Source organism: Petaurus breviceps, unplaced genomic scaffold (genome assembly GCF_028583685.1).
Source record: "Petaurus breviceps papuanus isolate PSGF00001 unplaced genomic scaffold, PetGlider_PUasm1.0 90847, whole genome shotgun sequence".
In the NCBI taxonomy this organism is placed as follows: domain Eukaryota; kingdom Metazoa; phylum Chordata; class Mammalia; order Diprotodontia; family Petauridae; genus Petaurus; species Petaurus breviceps.
In genome coordinates this window covers 26499842-26517836 of record NW_027187360.1, presented here as the reverse complement: position 1 = coordinate 26517836, position 17995 = coordinate 26499842, and the positions used below count along the sequence as shown (strand labels likewise).

At 39.4% G+C, this 17995-nt stretch overlaps 1 protein-coding gene and 1 pseudogene across 15 annotated transcripts in view; one reads left to right on the top strand and one right to left on the bottom strand.

The window, feature by feature from the left end:
* Positions 1–17995, top strand: part of EHMT1 (euchromatic histone lysine methyltransferase 1) — a 430700-nt gene that overhangs the window by 379239 nt on the left and 33466 nt on the right. For all 15 annotated transcript variants that reach the window (XM_069072710.1, XM_069072712.1, XM_069072720.1 and 12 more), the window contains one exon: positions 5564–5642. In XM_069072710.1, the coding sequence (XP_068928811.1) occupies positions 5564–5642 (79 nt within the window). The remainder of the gene's footprint in view (positions 1–5563; positions 5643–17995) is intronic.
* Positions 8265–17572, bottom strand: LOC138149549 (telomerase Cajal body protein 1 pseudogene; annotated as a pseudogene).

Genomic DNA, 17995 nt, shown 5'->3' with positions numbered 1-17995 from the left:
TGGAAATGAAAACGGAAAGGTCAGAGGAAAAGGAAAAGGGAAGGGTCAGAGGAGTCCAACATCTTTACTGTCAGTAGGGAAACTGGAAAGCAAAGGTCAGGGGTATTTACTGACTTCAGTGTTCCACAGGAGAGCAATAGAGAGTCAAATCCAGTGCTTGCCATCTCAGCACCCCCTTTCCCCTCCCCACCCCCCCAAGCCCCACAGTCAGAAAGAGAACAGGATCATAATTGGAAGCATCACTTTCCTTCTGTTCAATCATCTTGAACTTCTGAATCTCTTTTAGCCTCCATATCCAATCAGTTTCCAAGTCCTGTTGATTCTTCTCCATGTCATCTCTGACTTATGTTCTCTTTCCTCTACTCACAAAGCCACCAGGGTTTTGTTCAGACATATATTGCCTTTTACTTGGACTTCTATAATAACCTTATTTGTTCCCATACTTCAAATCTCTTTTCTCCCCCAGCCATCCATCCACACACCCACTAAAATTATTTTCTTAAGGCAGAGGTCTGACCTTGTCACTATGCCTTTCACTTAATTTTAGTAACTCCCTCTTAATTCTAGAGTCAAATGAGAGTTCTTCTTTTTGGCACTTTAAAGTCTTCCAGAAATTGGTTCCAACCCCTCTTTCCAGCTTTATTATACATAATTCTCTTTCCTGCTCTCTGTAGTTTATTGCCCTCACGTTGTTCTTATGCGTAATACACCATCTCTCTTCTCTGTCTTTGTACATGCATAGAATTCATTCCCTTCAAAATTTAGTTCAAGTGCTGCCATTTACAGGAAGCCTTTCGTAATCTCCCCCAGCTATTAGTGTTTCCTCCTCCATTTTTTATATACTTGTATATGTTGGGGCATGCTGTTTATATTTTGCCATTGGATCTAGGTGACTCAGGAGGAGAAAGTCAGACTGCTAACTTTGCACAGCTGTCCCTCAAATCCAATTCACTTGCAAGTCATAGCATCACCTTCCTGATGTCACGATCCTCTTTGAGAATGAAGGATAAACAACAACAACAAACAACTTATATATGTATTTTTTTTTCTTAGATCAAATGTAAGTGAATGGACAGGGGCTGTTTCAGTCTTGTGTTTGTAGCCTCAGTAACTAGCGTAGAACTGGTAAATTAGCAAGTGCTTAATAAATGATTGCTGGTTGATTGATTTACCTTGGCTACTCACCCTCATTTTACAACTCCTGGATTGATTGCTGCTTGTGCTTCACTGATCTCTTTGAGATGTTGAAAAAAACAAGGATATCACTTATAAACAAGATTTCCTTTTGAAGGATTTTTGAGGTTGGCAGCCAAGGAAAATAGTACTTAAAAATAATGAAAGGAAAGCATGAGAACCACTGCACATAAGAAAGTTGTTATTTGATCATCCAGTAAAATTTTGAAAAGTGCATTTAATGCACTCTTAATCCTAGGGGGTTAATATCTCTAATTAATTAAATTAAGTATCTCTATTAAAAAGGGAAAATATCTATTTTACAGTTGAGGAAATTGAAGCATACAGAGGTTAAGTGGTTTGTCCGGGGTTGCACAGGTAGAAAGTGTCTGAGGACAAATTGGAACTCCAGTCTTCCTGACTCTAGGCCCAGTGCTCTCACTGGTCTTTGAGGAACAAATAAGTAGTCCAGTGTAGCTATACCAGAGAGTTCATAGAGGAGAATAATGAACAGAATAAAACTGGGAAGATAGGAGGAGACTAGATGATGAATAGTTTTAAATGTCAAACAGCAGAATTTATATGCGATCCCAAAGATAACAGATAATTACGATCTTGAGGAAGGAAATAACAAGTAATCTTCTAAGGCACTTTAGAGAGCAGTTTCTGATCTGCATTGTTAGAAGGTGTTTCCTCATAAGGAGTTATCATAACTATCCATTGAAGTTTAAAGAGTTATGAGGGTCACACAGGCAGACCTCTTTAGGAAAATCTTTCTGGCAGCGGATTGGAGTGGGGAGATAGTTTGTAATAGAATGCTGTTGTAATATTTCAGACAAGAAGTATTGAGGGATTGAACTAGAGTGGTAAGTTAGAACTCTTTATTCAGTGATTGCCAAAATATATATTACCAGTTTTTCCAGGTTCAAATACTTGTTCCATTGTACTGTCACAAGTATTAATCTTTAGATGAAATAAGACTATCATATTTGCCTATGGCAGACAGTTTCCTCATCCATTCTTATTTTAAAACATCCAGGTCCAAAATAACATTAGATATAGGCTAGATGGTGCAGCTTCAGTCAGAAAGACCTGGGTTCAAGTTCCAATTATGATCTTGAGCAAGGAAATTATAGTGCTCCAAGTTAGAGAATAGTCTCTGATCTGCATTATTAGAAGGTTGTTCCTCATGATGAGTACAATATATCCAATGAAATTATAGATCTCATCCAATAAATGAAACAGCAAAATAGAAAGTAAAATAATAATTGCTTTTGTTGATTAGCCAGGTGCTTATTGATCATGTTATTGCTACTCTTTTATTCACAGGGCAGGTATTTTTAAAATTAGGAAACCTGTCAAAATGTTATATAAATTTATTATCCATATCATAATTTTTCATAAATATATTTCTCTATATGGATCAGAGAAAAGAATTTGAGAACCTTGCTTTGATTTAGAATCCTCTGTTTTCCCACTAGCAGACACCAAATAGACAGTTTTCCAGAAAGAATTTTTGTTATAAAGTGAATTTGCATCATCCTTATTAATATCACTAAGGAAACTGACAATTTTTTCCTTAGCTTAAAATGTCTTTGATGTACTTTAGTAAGAGAAAGCCTTTATGTTTTGCAATAATAAATCCTTTTTGCTTTGTACCCATATTGTCACACAGTTTTACAAAGAACCTACTTTTTTAATGGTCAATTTATTTAATAATCAACTTTTCTGCTAATTACTATTGTAATAACTTGAACAATCGTACATAACACTTTATGCATATTTTCTGTTACAAATGTTTTTTTGTGAGTATTTGCAATGTAGCCATGTTGTTCCACAAACTGCATTTTAAACTAATGTTTGTCGACCTGCATTTTGTCATGACACAATCAAAATCCTGGCATCTGTTGTCTTTAGACTTCTAGGTCATTCCCCTCCTTCCTCAGTGAATTTGGTACACAGTTCATAATTTTTCTATCTACTTCTACCTTCATACTAAGGAACTTTAACATATAAACTCCCCCAAACACTGTTAACTACTCAGGTTCTCAGCTTCCATGACCAACTCTTCAGTTCCATCTCAGCCACACACAAAGATAATCATTTCCTCAATTTTGCCATCATCCACAAATGTACCACCTTCATTTTTAAGAATTCTAAAATCTCTGACTATAATCTGTTTTTCTGCCTCTCTTTCTACCCTACTCTACACCGTAATGTCTAATCCTTCAATCCCTCACTTCTCTCCCAGGCAACCTTCCTTGCACTAGCCACCCTTTCTTTTCCCCATCCTGACCCTTTGATGAACTGTTTTAGCTCTATACTTGTCCTTTTCTCAGTTGCTTTCCACTAAGCCTTTACCTTAAGTCATACCTACCATTTACCATCTTTGCTCCTATGTATATGTTGCTGAAGGATTATGGAGAAAATCACCATTTTGATTGGATCCTCTGCAAGTTTATGTTATACAATCTCAACTGGACTCTTACTACTGCTAGGCAATCCTCCTATACCTCCCTTACCTACTCTCTATCCCACTCTTCACAGTAGCTCTTCTAAATCTATTCATTCCTTCTCTTATCTCCCATGGCTCCTCCTCCCTCCATTCTCTTAACTTAGAACTTTGCCTCATGTTTCATAGAAAAAATTTGAGACTTTTGATTTATCACTTAATATTATTAAGCTCCCTCTTCTTTTCTGTCACTGTCTCCTCCTTGCTTTATCTCACATAATGAGATAGACTTACCAAGAGGTTACCAAGGCTAATCTCTCCACCTTCTCCTCCACCCCCTACCCTCTTAATTTTCCTAATGCCTTCTCTCTCTTAATTATTTCCTTTTTATACTGTATATGGCTTGTTTGTACCTATTTACTGACTTCATTTCTTCCCTGTTTGATGATGAGCTACTTGAGGGAAGGAACTGTCTATTGCCTCTCTTTGTATCCCTAGTGCCTGATATATAGAAGGTGCTTAATAAATATTTATTGCCTTACATACCAACTGAGCTCCATCAGTGTAGCACCTAATATTGTTTCCGCTACATTATCATTTATGTTAAAATATTTGTCAGTTATATTGACATTTTTTCTTGATGTGGTCATTGTCATCAATTGATTTGCAAAATAGCAAATCTTCTGTAACAACAAATACTTTAATAACTTATCATCTGTATATAATATATGGGTAAAAATGTATGTCATTCATATAACATGCATGAATATATAATCAAATGAATGTCTTTATCCACTTGTAGTGCAAACTGGGAAGAGTTCAGGTTTTTTAATTTGATCGACCACAAAGGTCTCCAGGTCTACAGTTGTTATCTGCAGGTTGGAACTATTGAGAGTTGCTTTATATTTTACTCACCAGGTATAATTTCAGTATTATCAGTAACTGCAGGTAGCACCAACATTTATTCCTATAGAATGGATTTTTTTGTATTTGGCAATCCTGTATGTATAATGTAACCTAGTATACACTAATAAACAGTCCTTTTTGTTTTAAGGCATGATTTTAGAGAAAGTTCATTTTTTTAATAATAAAAACATTATTTTTCTTATGGCAAAATTGTCTTATTTTGTCAACATATTCTGCATGTATATAGGTTGTTCCAAAACATCTAGGGCTGTTCTAAGCTTTAGCAGCTCCACTAAGACTTTTTGAATACCTTGTACTTTCAAGATATAGCCAATATATTCATACAATTCAAGTGCGGTTTATTTTTTTTACCAGTCAACATTTTTTAATAATCTAATAATAAAAACTGGATTATATTTTCTACATTGAGCTTCTTTGTGCTTCTTTTACTTAAATGTCTTTTTTCACTTATTGTACTTGCTAAATATGAATGCCATGGCAGTATATAACTGATTTTAGGGTATATTCCACATAATGATTGTTTAAATTTGAGGTTTTTTACTTCATATTCAAAAGCTAGATGCACTGTGATGGCACAAATCATCTGAGTCCCTGCTGATTGGTGCTTAGTCTCAGATCTCACTCTTGTCAAATATGACATAAGCCAACCCAAATTTGACCTACTTTGGACATACTATTTTAAATAATCAAAATGCTGCATTTACTTTGAACAGATTTGGCATGTTAGTTTACTTCTTAAATTTTGATTTGAAATTTGTTTTCATGGAAAATGGAGGATGCTTTTGTAAGGGAGTTGTACCTAAAAATATCCAAAGACTTTTGACTATGGCTTATGTTTTTCCTGATAGGGTCTTTTAATTAGATTTTTTTTTTTAAAAGGTGCTGGCAAGTGTGGTTCTAAGGATGCCAAGTGTTATGCTCACCCGGTTTTAGTAATCTAATCCATGGGTTACGTTAATATTTATCATTAAATGTGCATAGATCTCTCATTGCCATGTTTTACTTCTGTAGATATGTTGGAGAGCTGATATCTGATTCAGAAGCTGATGTCCGTGAAGAAGATTCCTATCTCTTTGATCTGGACAACAAGGTATTGTGCTTCAGGGCAATTCAGGGATTATTGTTTAGGTAAACATCAGTCCAAAATATATGTATTGTTACTGTGTCCCCAAAATTAAATTTTGCCCTTTATCTGGTAAATTTTTCTTTTATCCAGGATAGCCTTTAGGTATCTTTGTTTTAGTTTAATTGATACGAAAGTTAGAAGGTATATTTCCTTATGTTTTCTCTGGGGCTCAGATTGATCGTTATATAATACTGATTTTAATTTTATTGTTCTTTTCATTTTCATTACAGTAGTCGTTTTACATGTTCCTAGATTGACTTCACTCTGTATCAATTCATACAAGTTTGACCATATTTCCCTGAATTTTTCATATTTGTTTCTTCTTATACAATAATATTCCATTATATTTATAAACTACAGTTTATTAAGCCATTCTCTAGTCATTTGACATACATTTTGCTTTCAGTTCTTTGATACCATAAAAAATATTCAGCTCATGATTGATAAAAAGTGATGGGCCTTTTGGTTTTGATTTTTTTGTTCTGCACTGCTTTATTTCTTTCCATTTATCTTTATACATTCATGTTTGTCATTTCTTAAAGCATAGCTGTTTCATTTTATTTATGTACTATGATTTAGTTGGCTTTTCTCCAATAAATGTGTACAGTTGGAGATTTGGGGTTTTGTTTTGTTTTGTTGCTAATACAAATTGTGCAATCATGAATATTTTAGCTCAGATGCAGCATTGACTCTGGAGTCAGAGAACCTGAATTCATATCCTACCTCAGACATCTGCTACTTTTATGATCTTAGACAAGTTACTTAGTCTCCTTGAGTCTCAGTTTACTCATCTACAAAATGAGGGGTTTGGATTAGATGACTTCTGAGGTCCCTTCTGCTTATGTGAACCTATAATCATTTTTTCTTGTTTCTAATCTCCTTAAGAGTATAAACTAAGAGTAAGATTGAAGGGCCAAAGAGTATTTGTTTGACCTACTTAATGGTTTTCTGTCTTTGGTTCTTATTCTTGTATTTTAATATCCTTTTTATTGAAACAATGTATCAGTGAAAGGTGCAGTGGAGAAAATGATAGGCTGGAGCTTTTGTATTCACCAAAGGCTATATTTAAGTAAAAGGTAGTTAAAGTTTTGAAAGAGTTGTTTAACAGATTAAATTCATTTGATTGTTAAATTATGAACAGGGAACATGAAGCTTTATTCCACAATAGAAGAAAATGTTTTAAAATATGCTTCATTTCTGTACTATGGATAGTTAAAAGGGAATAGGGTAAAGGGAAAAAGTATTTAATGAGTGGGAAGATAGGAAGAGAAATTGATCTATTGGGGGAAAGAAGGATGCTTAGTAGCTATTGAAGTGTCTTTAAATTAAACTTGTGTTGCTGTTTATTTCAGCCATAGGCGTTGCAGTAAATATTTTTTCCAAACTTTATATCCAGACATTGTCCTTTGAAATGTGAATTAGCTGATTAACCCCTGCCCTGAGACTTCTTTGATTCATAGTATCATAAATTAAAAGCTGAAAGGCTTTTATATACTATATAGGTACCTTTAGTTCAGCTCTCTGATTTTACAGATTGGTATTAATCACTCTTTTCCCTTAAATTTTTAGCAAGTCTGACTATGCTAGGCACTGCAACTAGATGATAGTTATTATTTGGGTTGTAGTAGCCAGGACCATAGTAATAAGAGTTTTATTTTCATGTACCAGATGAATAAGGCATGTGGATTGAGATCTTAGAACTGAATTCACCATTGGTTTGATTTCACTCACAATCTTAGCAGAGAAATACAAAAAATAGAATGTCTTTCTTTTCCTCCCTGTAGTGAAACCAAGGAATTGATGTATAAAGCCGTGAAATTGTTCTATAATGTTAGCAGTGTGTGGCTACAGAGGGCTCAGGGCGAGGTGATGGTTGGGCCAATTGACAAACTCTTTCAGTCACTTCTTTCAACCTAGGTCCTAGCAATAAGTCCTTAGGACAAATGAGAATTAATGAACATATCCTGAGATGAAACTTACACAGTGGCTGGTTATTATTCTTAATCATCTTTTTTCGTCTTTCAGTGATGTTCGAATAGAAATGGTTCTGGTATAAGTCACTATTCTACTTAGTATTTTATATTTGATCATCTGTAGACTACTGCATAAGTAGACAAAATAACCCCTTATAATTGAATAAAAGTATGAGCATCATCTGGACAACTCCTGTAGCAGGCAGGATGATAGGGAAGGATATGTACCTCATCCTGTTTCCACATGGTTTTGATTTCTTCTATTGGGTTTATATTTAACGTTATAACCACTATTAGTAGTGGTGATGTTTTTAATAATGCTTTAAACATTGCAAAGCACTTAACATACATTATCTCATTTGATCATCACAGCAAGCCATGTAAGATAGGTACCATAATTGTTATTATCCACTTTTTACAGTTGAGGAAACTGAGGCTCACAAGTTAAACCACTTCATAGATTTAGGTCTAGGAGGGACTTTAGACACTACTGAGCCCAGCCCCCTCATTTTACAGTTGAGCAAACTGAGACCCACAGAGGTTAAGTGACTTGCCCCGTGGTCATGCAACTAGTCAATGTTACAGGCATAATTGAAAACCAGACCTTTCTTGTGTCCAGTTGCAGTGTTATTTCCATATTCTAAGTTCTTTACCTTGGTAGGATTCCTTAGGAGCAACCTGTTTTTCAGCTTCTTGTCTGAGGGTAGCAGTTACATGAGTCAGGGTACCTTCTTGACTTAGCTGCTCTGGTTAGGAAGAAGAATAAGGCCTGAGAAGCTTGAAATATTGCATAGTGTCTAAATCCACAGATATCTCTTTAAGGTACACAAAACTATTCCCACACACAAAGTAAATGAGTTGGTTATTGAAATGTTTCCACAATGTTATGGCTTTGTTGCAAGTGATTTTTAACCATTGGCTCTTTGCAGGAGCCCAAACTTCCAGCTCAGTTTCAAATACACTTCTTACATCTTACTTATTTTATGTTTTTTACAAGATAATCTGGCCTCACTGTCTTCTGGGGGCATTTGAGAATCCTAGGGGCAGCAAGTTTTCTTTGTTTTCACAGAATGCAAAAGAGGCATTGTGATACAATGGACAGAGCTGGCCTTGATATTAGGAGACCTGAGTCCATGTTTTATCTCAGGCATTTAATATTAATATCTACGTGATTATCAGCAAATCACTGAGATTCTCAAAGCCTAAGTTTTCATGTGTATAAAATAGGGAGAATAATGGTTGCACCACCAACATAATAGAGTTTTTGTCAGGAAATCTTTTTTGCAAACCTTAACTACTCTATAAATGTCAGTTATTAGCAAAACTATACCATATTTAATTCCAAACTCCTGAGCTTACTGTGACTTTATTAAGGGTTTTAAGTTCTTGATTTCTGTCCTTATACAACATTAAAACTTTTGAGGTCAGGTATATTGAAAACAAGTTTGACTATTTTTTGTTTCAAGGAAAGGTAAATTCCTCTCCCCATCCTCCCACCCCCCTCAAAAGCTGCTTCCAAGGACAACTAGTGTATAGAGATAACAGGTTTCTTTTAAATACAAGTAATTTACAGGGCAGCTTAACTTTTAAACTTAACGAAGAAAACTGGTCATTATAGAAAAGCTGAACTTTTAAACTTCTGAACTTAAAGACGAAGGAATGTGACTTTAAGTAGTTACATAAAATGTTGGTTGTGATACAGAATAGAATCAGTTACAAAGTAGAATCAAAATCAGTTTGATTTTCTCAGGGTTGTGTGATGTAAGGCAGAGGGAGAAGTGAAAAGTCAGTAGATTTTGGTCAGATAAGGGGCTTTCAGAATTCTTGAGCATGGAGATGGCACATTCATGGCTGATAGCAAGTTTGAGGGTATGCCAATCTTTGTGCATAGCTGAAGTGGGATAGAGGAGTAGCTCATGAGAACAGAGTAGGTTGATAGGGAAGGGAGTAAGGGAAGCAAAGGAAAGGTCCAAACAAAATACTATGTGAATAATACTTAGAGTTACCTACCATTGATGTTATTTTAGAAGAAGGTACCACTGGAGTGACCCTGAGATGTATGATTGACCATATGCTGTTTAGTTGAGTAAAAGCATAGATCCTATGCTTTTTGCAGGTGACATAAAGTTGTGAGGGATAGCAAACACACTTGATGTGAAAGTTAATTTACAGATTAGTCTTAATCTAATAAAGCGAATTTAGATTATAGTTTGTTTGCTCTTCGTTTACACTTACCTCCTATGCCATGGCTTAATTTTACCTCCATGTTGCTCACATCCATCCCTTTCTTATCATTCATACTACAACCACCCTTATTCAGTATTTTACACCTCTTACTTAGACTATTATAATAATCTCCCAATTTTTCCCTTCATTCAACCTCTCACTTCTTCAATCCCACATCTACAAAGCTACAGAAGTGGTACTCCTAAAGTATAAGCATGATCATGTCATTACCTTGCTCAAGAAGTTTTAGTGCCTCCCTAATGTCTCTGATATAAAGTAGAAACTGTTGGCATTTAAAGACCTTTACATTGTGGGTCCAAACTGTATTTCCAGGTCCATCAGACATCATTTCCTCTGACACAGTCTCTGTTCCAACAGAGACTGCTTACTTGCTATTCCTTATACGTGACATCTTGTCTCCTTTCTCTGTGGCTTTGTACATACTTTCCCCTGTCCTTGGAATGATTTTCATCTTTACCTCAAGTGTCTTTTTTATTTTTTTACTATCTCAAAAAAACCTTTTATACAAACCCACATTCTTCCTCCCCAGAACCCTCTTCTTTCCCCATTTCTTTGCAGTCAGGGGTTTCTATATCTGAAGCACCCCGACACCACCACAGCTGGAGGCGAAAGTTTGGGATGGGCATGGCTCAGCAAGAGCAGGGGAACCCCATCTGCCTGTCCCTCTTCATCTTCACTGTTTGTCAGCTCAGGGAAAACACGTTGGTCAGAGGCTGTGGCCAGCAGAGGCATGCTTGGGTGCAGACTAATGCCATTGGTGCAGTCCTTCTGAGGTAGAAAACTCATCACTGGTTCCTGCTGGTTTAGCCCAGCCCTACTGGTGTCCCATACTGACACAACTCCATCATGCTGCCGCTTGCTAGGAACTGTCTTGTCAGGTCCAGGTCAAAGTAGATCCACTGATTAGTAGAGATCTCTCGGTTCAAAGACAAAAGTAAATGGCCTGGCTGCCAGAGATCCCAACACAGGAGCTCAGCATCCTTTCGGGCCCCTGAGAAGAGACGGTTGCCATCAGGATGGAAGCAAAGGTGGGTGATGCCTCCATGATGCCCCGCAAACAGAGCAAGAGCAGAGCCATCATCCTGGGAATACAGACCAAGGGAGTAGCCATAGGAGTCACAGGCATAGAGAGGCTGGGTTGGGCTGAATGCAATGCATGAAATAATCCCACTCTGGCCCTGTTTTTTGGCAAAGGTGGGTCTTGTTTCAAAGTGTCTCCAGGTTGGGATGTGGAAAAGATCCATACAGTTCTGTTGAAGCCACAAAAGAGCTTCAAGCCATCTGGAGAGAAGCAGAGAGAATGGGCAGCAGTCAATTCATCCAGGTGGTTGTAGGCCCGAAAGGAAGCCTGAAGCTGCCCGGTGAAGGCATCCCAAATGTGAATAGGGTTCTCACAGCTGCTACTGCCAAAAAGCAGGTATCTGGTTGGTCTGAGTTCATCTGAGAATACCGACAGTAATCATAGTGTCACCTTCCATCATGTGCAGAACTGGGACCATTTCTGTATTCTTGAGCTCTTCCTCCTCATTATACAGCTCTAGTGGTAGGTTATAAATCTGCAAGGTGTTGTTGGCACTGTTGGTCAAGAGGCAGGAGCCATCTGGGGCCCATTTACAGCCTTGTAAGAAGTTCTCAGGTTGAAAACTGAACTCTGACCAGGAGTCATTGAGGAGGCTAGGTGGCTGGGAGAAATTGTAGCTCCAGGAATAGTATCCCTCACATTCTGGGACCGGCTCCTTCAAGATTTCTTCCATTGGCTCCCTAGATGCAAGTTGGGGAGCTGTCCCATTGACTTCAGGAGAGCTTTCTGTTTGGGACTGTGCCTGCTCTCCTCCAGTAACCACCTCCTCCACTGGGGCTTCTCCGTCCTGTCCCAGAGGAGCAGGGGTCCCAGGGCCCTGCTCTTCCGCCAGCTCCACAGAAGGGCTCGGGGGCTCCGCTGGCTCAGGGACAGCCTAGCAGGGCTTATTGCTGCAGCAGGGTGTGAGTGCTGGCTCCGTGGTTATGAATACTGTGGCATTCGGTCCTGGGAAATCTACTAAGGTCACAAAAGTAGTGGCGGCAGGAGCCAACTTTCTGGGGCGCGCAACATGGAGGTCCAGCACAGGTATCCAGGCGCCTTCCTCTCCCAGGGCTGGTCAGGCAGACGGGCCCTAGCTCACCGACGCATCCAAAGCCAAGCTGCCACCAGCCAGGTCCCTGGGACTAGCCCTCAAGTATCTTATTAAAAAGCCCTTACTTGAACTCATGATAGAAAATGCTATCCACTTCCAGAGAAAGAACTATGGAGTCTGGGGGCTGATAGAAGCATACAGTTTTCACATTTTTTTGTGGTTTTTCCCTTTTGTTCTGTTTCTTCTTTCACAGTATGACTAATGTGGAAATATGTATAACATGATTGCACATGTATAATCTATATGATTTTGCTTGCCATCTGGGGGACAGCGGACAGGAGGGAGCAAGAAAAATTTGGAACTCAGAATCTTATAAAAATGAATTTTGAAAACTGTCTTTTCATGTAATTGGAAAAAAAAGAATTTTTACAAAAACGAATTAAAAAAAACCTTACTTGATCTTACCATCCCTAGTAATTGCGGTCCCGTATATCTCTTTATTCTTTTTTTTTTTTTAAGCAATTGGGGTTAAGTAACTTGCTCAAGGTTACTCGGCCAGTTATTTCTGGGTGTGATGTTAAGTATCCGAGCCCAGATTTGATCCCCAGATCATGCCGACTCTGGAGCCATTGCTTTTACTCGCTGAGCCACCTAGCCAGCCCTAAGCAATTGGGGTTAAGTAACTGGCTCAAGGTTACATGGCCAGGTGTTTCTGTGTGGGTAATAAGTGTCTGAGCACGGATTCAATCCACATGTCATCCCGACACGAGCCAGTGCTCTTACTCGCTGTGCTACCTGGCTGCCCCTATCTCTTTATTCTTCATAGCTAAATTCCTTGAGAAAGCTATCTTTATGGTACTTCTGCTTTCTCTTCTCTGACACTTTTTGCTTTTTGGACAGGGTTAAGTGACTTGTCCAAGGTCACATAGCTAGTAAGTGTGTCAAATGTCTGAGGCATATTTGAACTCAGGTCCTCCGGACACTAGGGCTAGTGCTCTATTCACTGCTCCACCTAGCTGCTGCCCCTTTTTCATTTTTCAAATGTTTTATTAACTTCTGATTTATATCATTCATTTCAGCCAGATTTTGAGTTACAAATTTTCTCCTACCCACCGCCCCAAAATAGCAGTCCCACAGGATATCCCTTCCTCCAATCTTCCCTCTCCCGTATCTTCTCCCATACCCCCTTCGACTTTTCCAGTAGGGCATGGTGGATCTCTATGCCCCAGTGCCTGTATATCTTATTCGCCAATTACATGTAAGATAGTATTAATAGTAGTATATATATATGTGTGTGTGTGTGTATGTGTGTATATATATAATTCTAAACATTTGATTTTAAAACTTTGAATTCCAGATTCATTCCCTTCCTCCCTTGTCACCCACCCTTACTGGGAAGATAAGCAGTTCAGTATAGATTGTACATGTGTAGCTAATGCAAAACATTAGCATAGTAGATATATTATAAAAGACTGACTATATTTCAGTCTCTCCTATCCTACCACCTACTTGTTCTATTCTCTACTTTGATCCCGTCCCTTTTCAAAAGTGAGTGCTTCCAACTTACCTCCCCCCCAGCCTGCCCTCCCTTCCATCATCCCCCCTCTCATCCCTTTCCCCCTACTCTCCTGTAGGGTGAGACACCCTATTTAGTGTGTATTTCATTCCCTCCCCAAGCCAAATACAGTGAAAATAAGGATGACCCATTCCCTTTTGCCTTCCTATTCTTCCCCGCCATTGTAACCCTTTTCTCTTGCCTCTTCTTCATGAGATAGTTTACCCCATTCTGGCTCTCTCCATCTCTTCCTCTCTCACCTCTTAGTTTCATCTTTTAAGTATCATCCCTTCCTATTAAATTCGTCCTGTGCCCTCTGTCTATGTATATCTGTAAGCATATATATATATATACACACATTCACACATGTATTCATACGCCTGTATACCCTGCAATATATATTTCTATTCCCTTCAACTATTTTCTTTTTTTTTTTTTTAAGCAATCAGGGTTCAGTAACTTGCCCAAGGTTACACGGTCCGTTATTTCTGGGTGTGGTGCTAAATAAGTATCTGAGCCCAGATTTGATCCAGGTCATCCCCACAGTGGAGCCAGTGCTCTTACTTGCTAAGCCACCTGGCTGCCCCTAAGCAATCGGGGTTAAGTAACTTGCTCAAGGTTACATGGCCAGTTATTTTTGGGTGTGGTGCTAAGTATCTGAGCCCGGATTTGATCCAGGTCATCCCAACACTGTAGCCGGTGCTCTTACTCGCTGTGCTACCTGGCCGCCCCCAACTATTTTCATACTGAGAAAAGTTTCATCAGTTACAATGATCGTTTTTCCATGTAGGAATGTTAATAGTTCAACTTTGATAAATTCCTTATGATTTCTTTCCCCTGTTTACCTTCTCATGCTTCTCTTGCTTCTTGTATCTGAATGTCAAATTTTCTATTCAACTCTGGTTTTTTCATTAAGAATGCTTGAAAGTCCTCTATTCCACTGAACTTGATCTGGGAATTTCGGGAACCTGGATATAATATTTCCTAGGAGTTTTCTTTTTGGGATCTTTTTCAGGAGGTGATTGGTAGATTCTTTCAACTTCTATTTTGCCCCCTGGTGCTAAAACATCAGGGCAGTTTTCTTTGAGAACTTCTTGGAGGATGATTTCTAGGTTCTTACTTTGATGGTGGCTTTCAGGTAGTCCAATAATTTTTAAATGATCTCTCCTGGATCTATTTTCCAGGTCAGTGGTTTTTCCCATGAGATGTTTCACATTGCCTTCTATTCTTTCATTTGTTTGGATCTGTTTAACAGCATCTTGATTTGTTATTAAGTCATTAGCTTCCATTTGCTCCAGTCTAACTTCTGAAGCAATGATTCTCCTCATTGAGCTTTTGAGATTCTTTTTCCATCTGGCAAATTCGGCTTTTTAAGGCATTCTTCTCCTCATTGGCTTTTTGGGCCTCTTTTGCCATTTGAGTTAGTCTATTTTTTAAGGTGTTATTTTCCTCAGGCTGTTTGACTCTCATTTCTTAATTTTCTTGCATTGTTCTCATTTCTCTTCCCAATTTTTCCTCCACTTCTCTTATCTGCTTCTTAAGGTCCTCTGTGGCGTGTAACCAGCTCATATTTTCCTTTGAAGCTTTGGTGCAGGAGTTCCAACTTCCATGTCTTCCTCCTGTTCCATGCTTTGATCCTTTTTGTCCCCAAAATAGGAGTTTGTTTCCTTTGCCTGGTCATGTTGCCCCTCAGTCACTTGACCTCTGGGCTTTTTGCCATAGTAGGACTCTGCCACTAGACAGGGGAGCTTTCGTCCCAAATGCTGGGGTTTTCTCAGCTGCTGGAGGTATTAGTTGAGCAATTACCCCTCAGACTGGTGCTTGGTCCCCCTACACTCTGCAGGCCACGAGCTGAAGCTGCCAGGTGGCGGTGGCTGGCTGTGCTGGCGTCTCAGCCGCTTCTCGCCCTAGGGGCAAAAGCCATGCACTTCCACTTACTGGGTCCCAAAGTCCAGACTGCACTGACCTTTCACTTTGTCCTTCGCATCTATGTGTTGATAAATCTGGAAATGGCCACAGCTGCTGCTGATCTGGAGTCCCTCCTGCCAGCGGCTGGTCAGACCCTCCCTGGGGCTAAAGCCTCGTTGTGGGGCTGGGCTTGGCTCCCAGAACACTGTGCTGGCCGATTCCTGCTGTCCTGCTGGGCTGTCCTCAGCAGGAGGTTAGCTTCTCTGTGTCATTTTATGGATTCTGCAGCTCAAAAGTTCCTTCAGAGTCCCCTTTTTACGTGGATTGGGGAAGGTGGAAGCTGGAGCTGTGGGGAGGTCCTGTTTCTACTCCGTCATCTTGACTCCGCCACCCTCCAATGAGATATTTCACATTGCCTTCTATTCTTACTTTTGTTTGGATCTATTTAACAGCATCTTGATTTCTCATACAGTCATTAACTTCCATTTGCTCCAATCTAATTTTGAAGCAATGATTCTCCTCAGTGAGCTTTTGAGATTCTTTTTCTATCTGGCAAATTTGGCTTTTTAAGACATTTTTCTCCTCATTGCCTTTTTGAGCCTCTTTTGCCATTTGAGTTAGTCTGTTTTTTAAAGTGTGATTTTCCTCAGTCAGGCTGTTGACTCTCATTTTGTAATTTTCTTGCATTGTTCTCATTTCTCTTCCCAATTTTTCCTCCACTTTTCTTATCTGCTTCTTAAGGTCCTCTATGGCCTGTAACCAGCTCGTATTTTTCTTGGAAGCTTTTGGTATAGGAGTTCTAAGTTCACTGTCTTCCTCCTCTTCTATGGTTTGATCTTTTTTGTCCCTAAAATAGGGATCTAATGATGAATTCTTCTGTTTACTTTGCTTCCTTTGCCTGGTCATGTTGCCACTCAATTTCTTGACTTTTGGGTTTTTTACCACAGTAGGACTCTGCTACCAGACAGGGGAGCTTCATACCAAATGCTGGGGTTTTCTCAGCTGCTGGAGGTATTAGTTGTGTGCCCTCCCTGAAGCCTCCACACACTCTGGCAAACTGGTCGCACACCCCAGGACCTCCACCCTATACCGCAAACCAGATCCAAGCAGGTTAAAGCAAGAGCGATTACCTTTCAGACTGGTTGCATGGTCCCCCTACACTCTGCAGGCCAGGAGCTGAAGCTGCCACATGGCAGCACCTGTGCCATAGCCCTCAGCGGCTTTTCACCCCGGTGGCAAAAGCCAACTTCACTCCCAACTACTGGGTCCCAAAGTCCACACTGCACTGACCTCTCACTTTGTCCTTAGTATCTATGTATTGATAATTCTGGATTGCCACAGTTGCTGGTGATCTGGAATCCCTTCAGCCAGTAGCTGGTCAGGCCTGCCCTGGGGCTAAAACCTTGATGTGTAGCTGGGCTGGGCTCCCAGAGCGCTGTGTTTTCTGATTCCTGCTGGCCTCCCTGGCTGTCTTCAGCGGGAGGTTAGCTTCTCTGGGTCATTTTGTGGGTTCTGTAGCTTCGAAGTTTGTTCAGAGCCCCGTTTTACACGGATTGGAGGAGGTGAGACCTGGTGCCACACCTTGGTCCTGTTTCTGCTTCTCCATCTTGACTCTGCCCCCTCCTCTCACTTTCTTTTAAGCCCTCTGATTTCTAGTTCAGATTTCACCTTCTGCTGGAGGCCTTTCCCCATTCTCCTAGCTACCAGAACCTTTCCCCTTGAGAATCCCTTCAAATTCCTTTGTTTATCTCTCATGTATACCTAGCTATTTAGAGATTGTCTCTCCCACTAGGATGTAAGGTCAGAGTCTGTTTTGTCCTTTCTCTGTAGCCCTATTGCTTGGAACACAGTAAATTCTTAGTAAATGATTGTTGATTAACTGACTGTTGAACCCTTAATGTTCTCCTAATCAGCTCAGTGCTACTTTCATGAACTCTTTCTTGAAATCCCAAGAGTTAAATCTCATTCCCTCCCTGTAAGTACTTTGTACACTTTTTTCCCCTATAAAATGTTTAATTCTTTAGTCTATTTCATTCCTTTCTAACAATCAAATCATTAAACCTTTAGTAAGCACTTTGCACAGTGATGGGTACTGTACTAAGTGCTGGGAATGCAAAAAGAAGTGAAAAGACAATCCCTTCCTATACTCAGCATCTCACACAGTGCCTAGCACACAATAAATACTCAGTAACTGCTTATTTAGTTGGAATTGGGGGCTTTGGTAGATTCAATTAATAGTATAATACAATAGCCAAAACTAATATAATCCTGGAATACATTAAGGAAGACATAGTTTTCGTAGAACTTCATTCTGATGTGATAAGACTGAATCTGAAGTATATTATTCCGTTCTGGACGCCCCCGTTTAGAAAAGACATTTTTCAGCTGATGTGTTCAGAGTAGGGTCACCCAGGAAGAGCCTTTTATCTGTGCCATACAAAGATTGGTTGAAAAAAACTGGAGATGTTCAGTTTGGAGAAGAGATGATTTAGAGGGATCACAATTGTTACCAGTTATTTG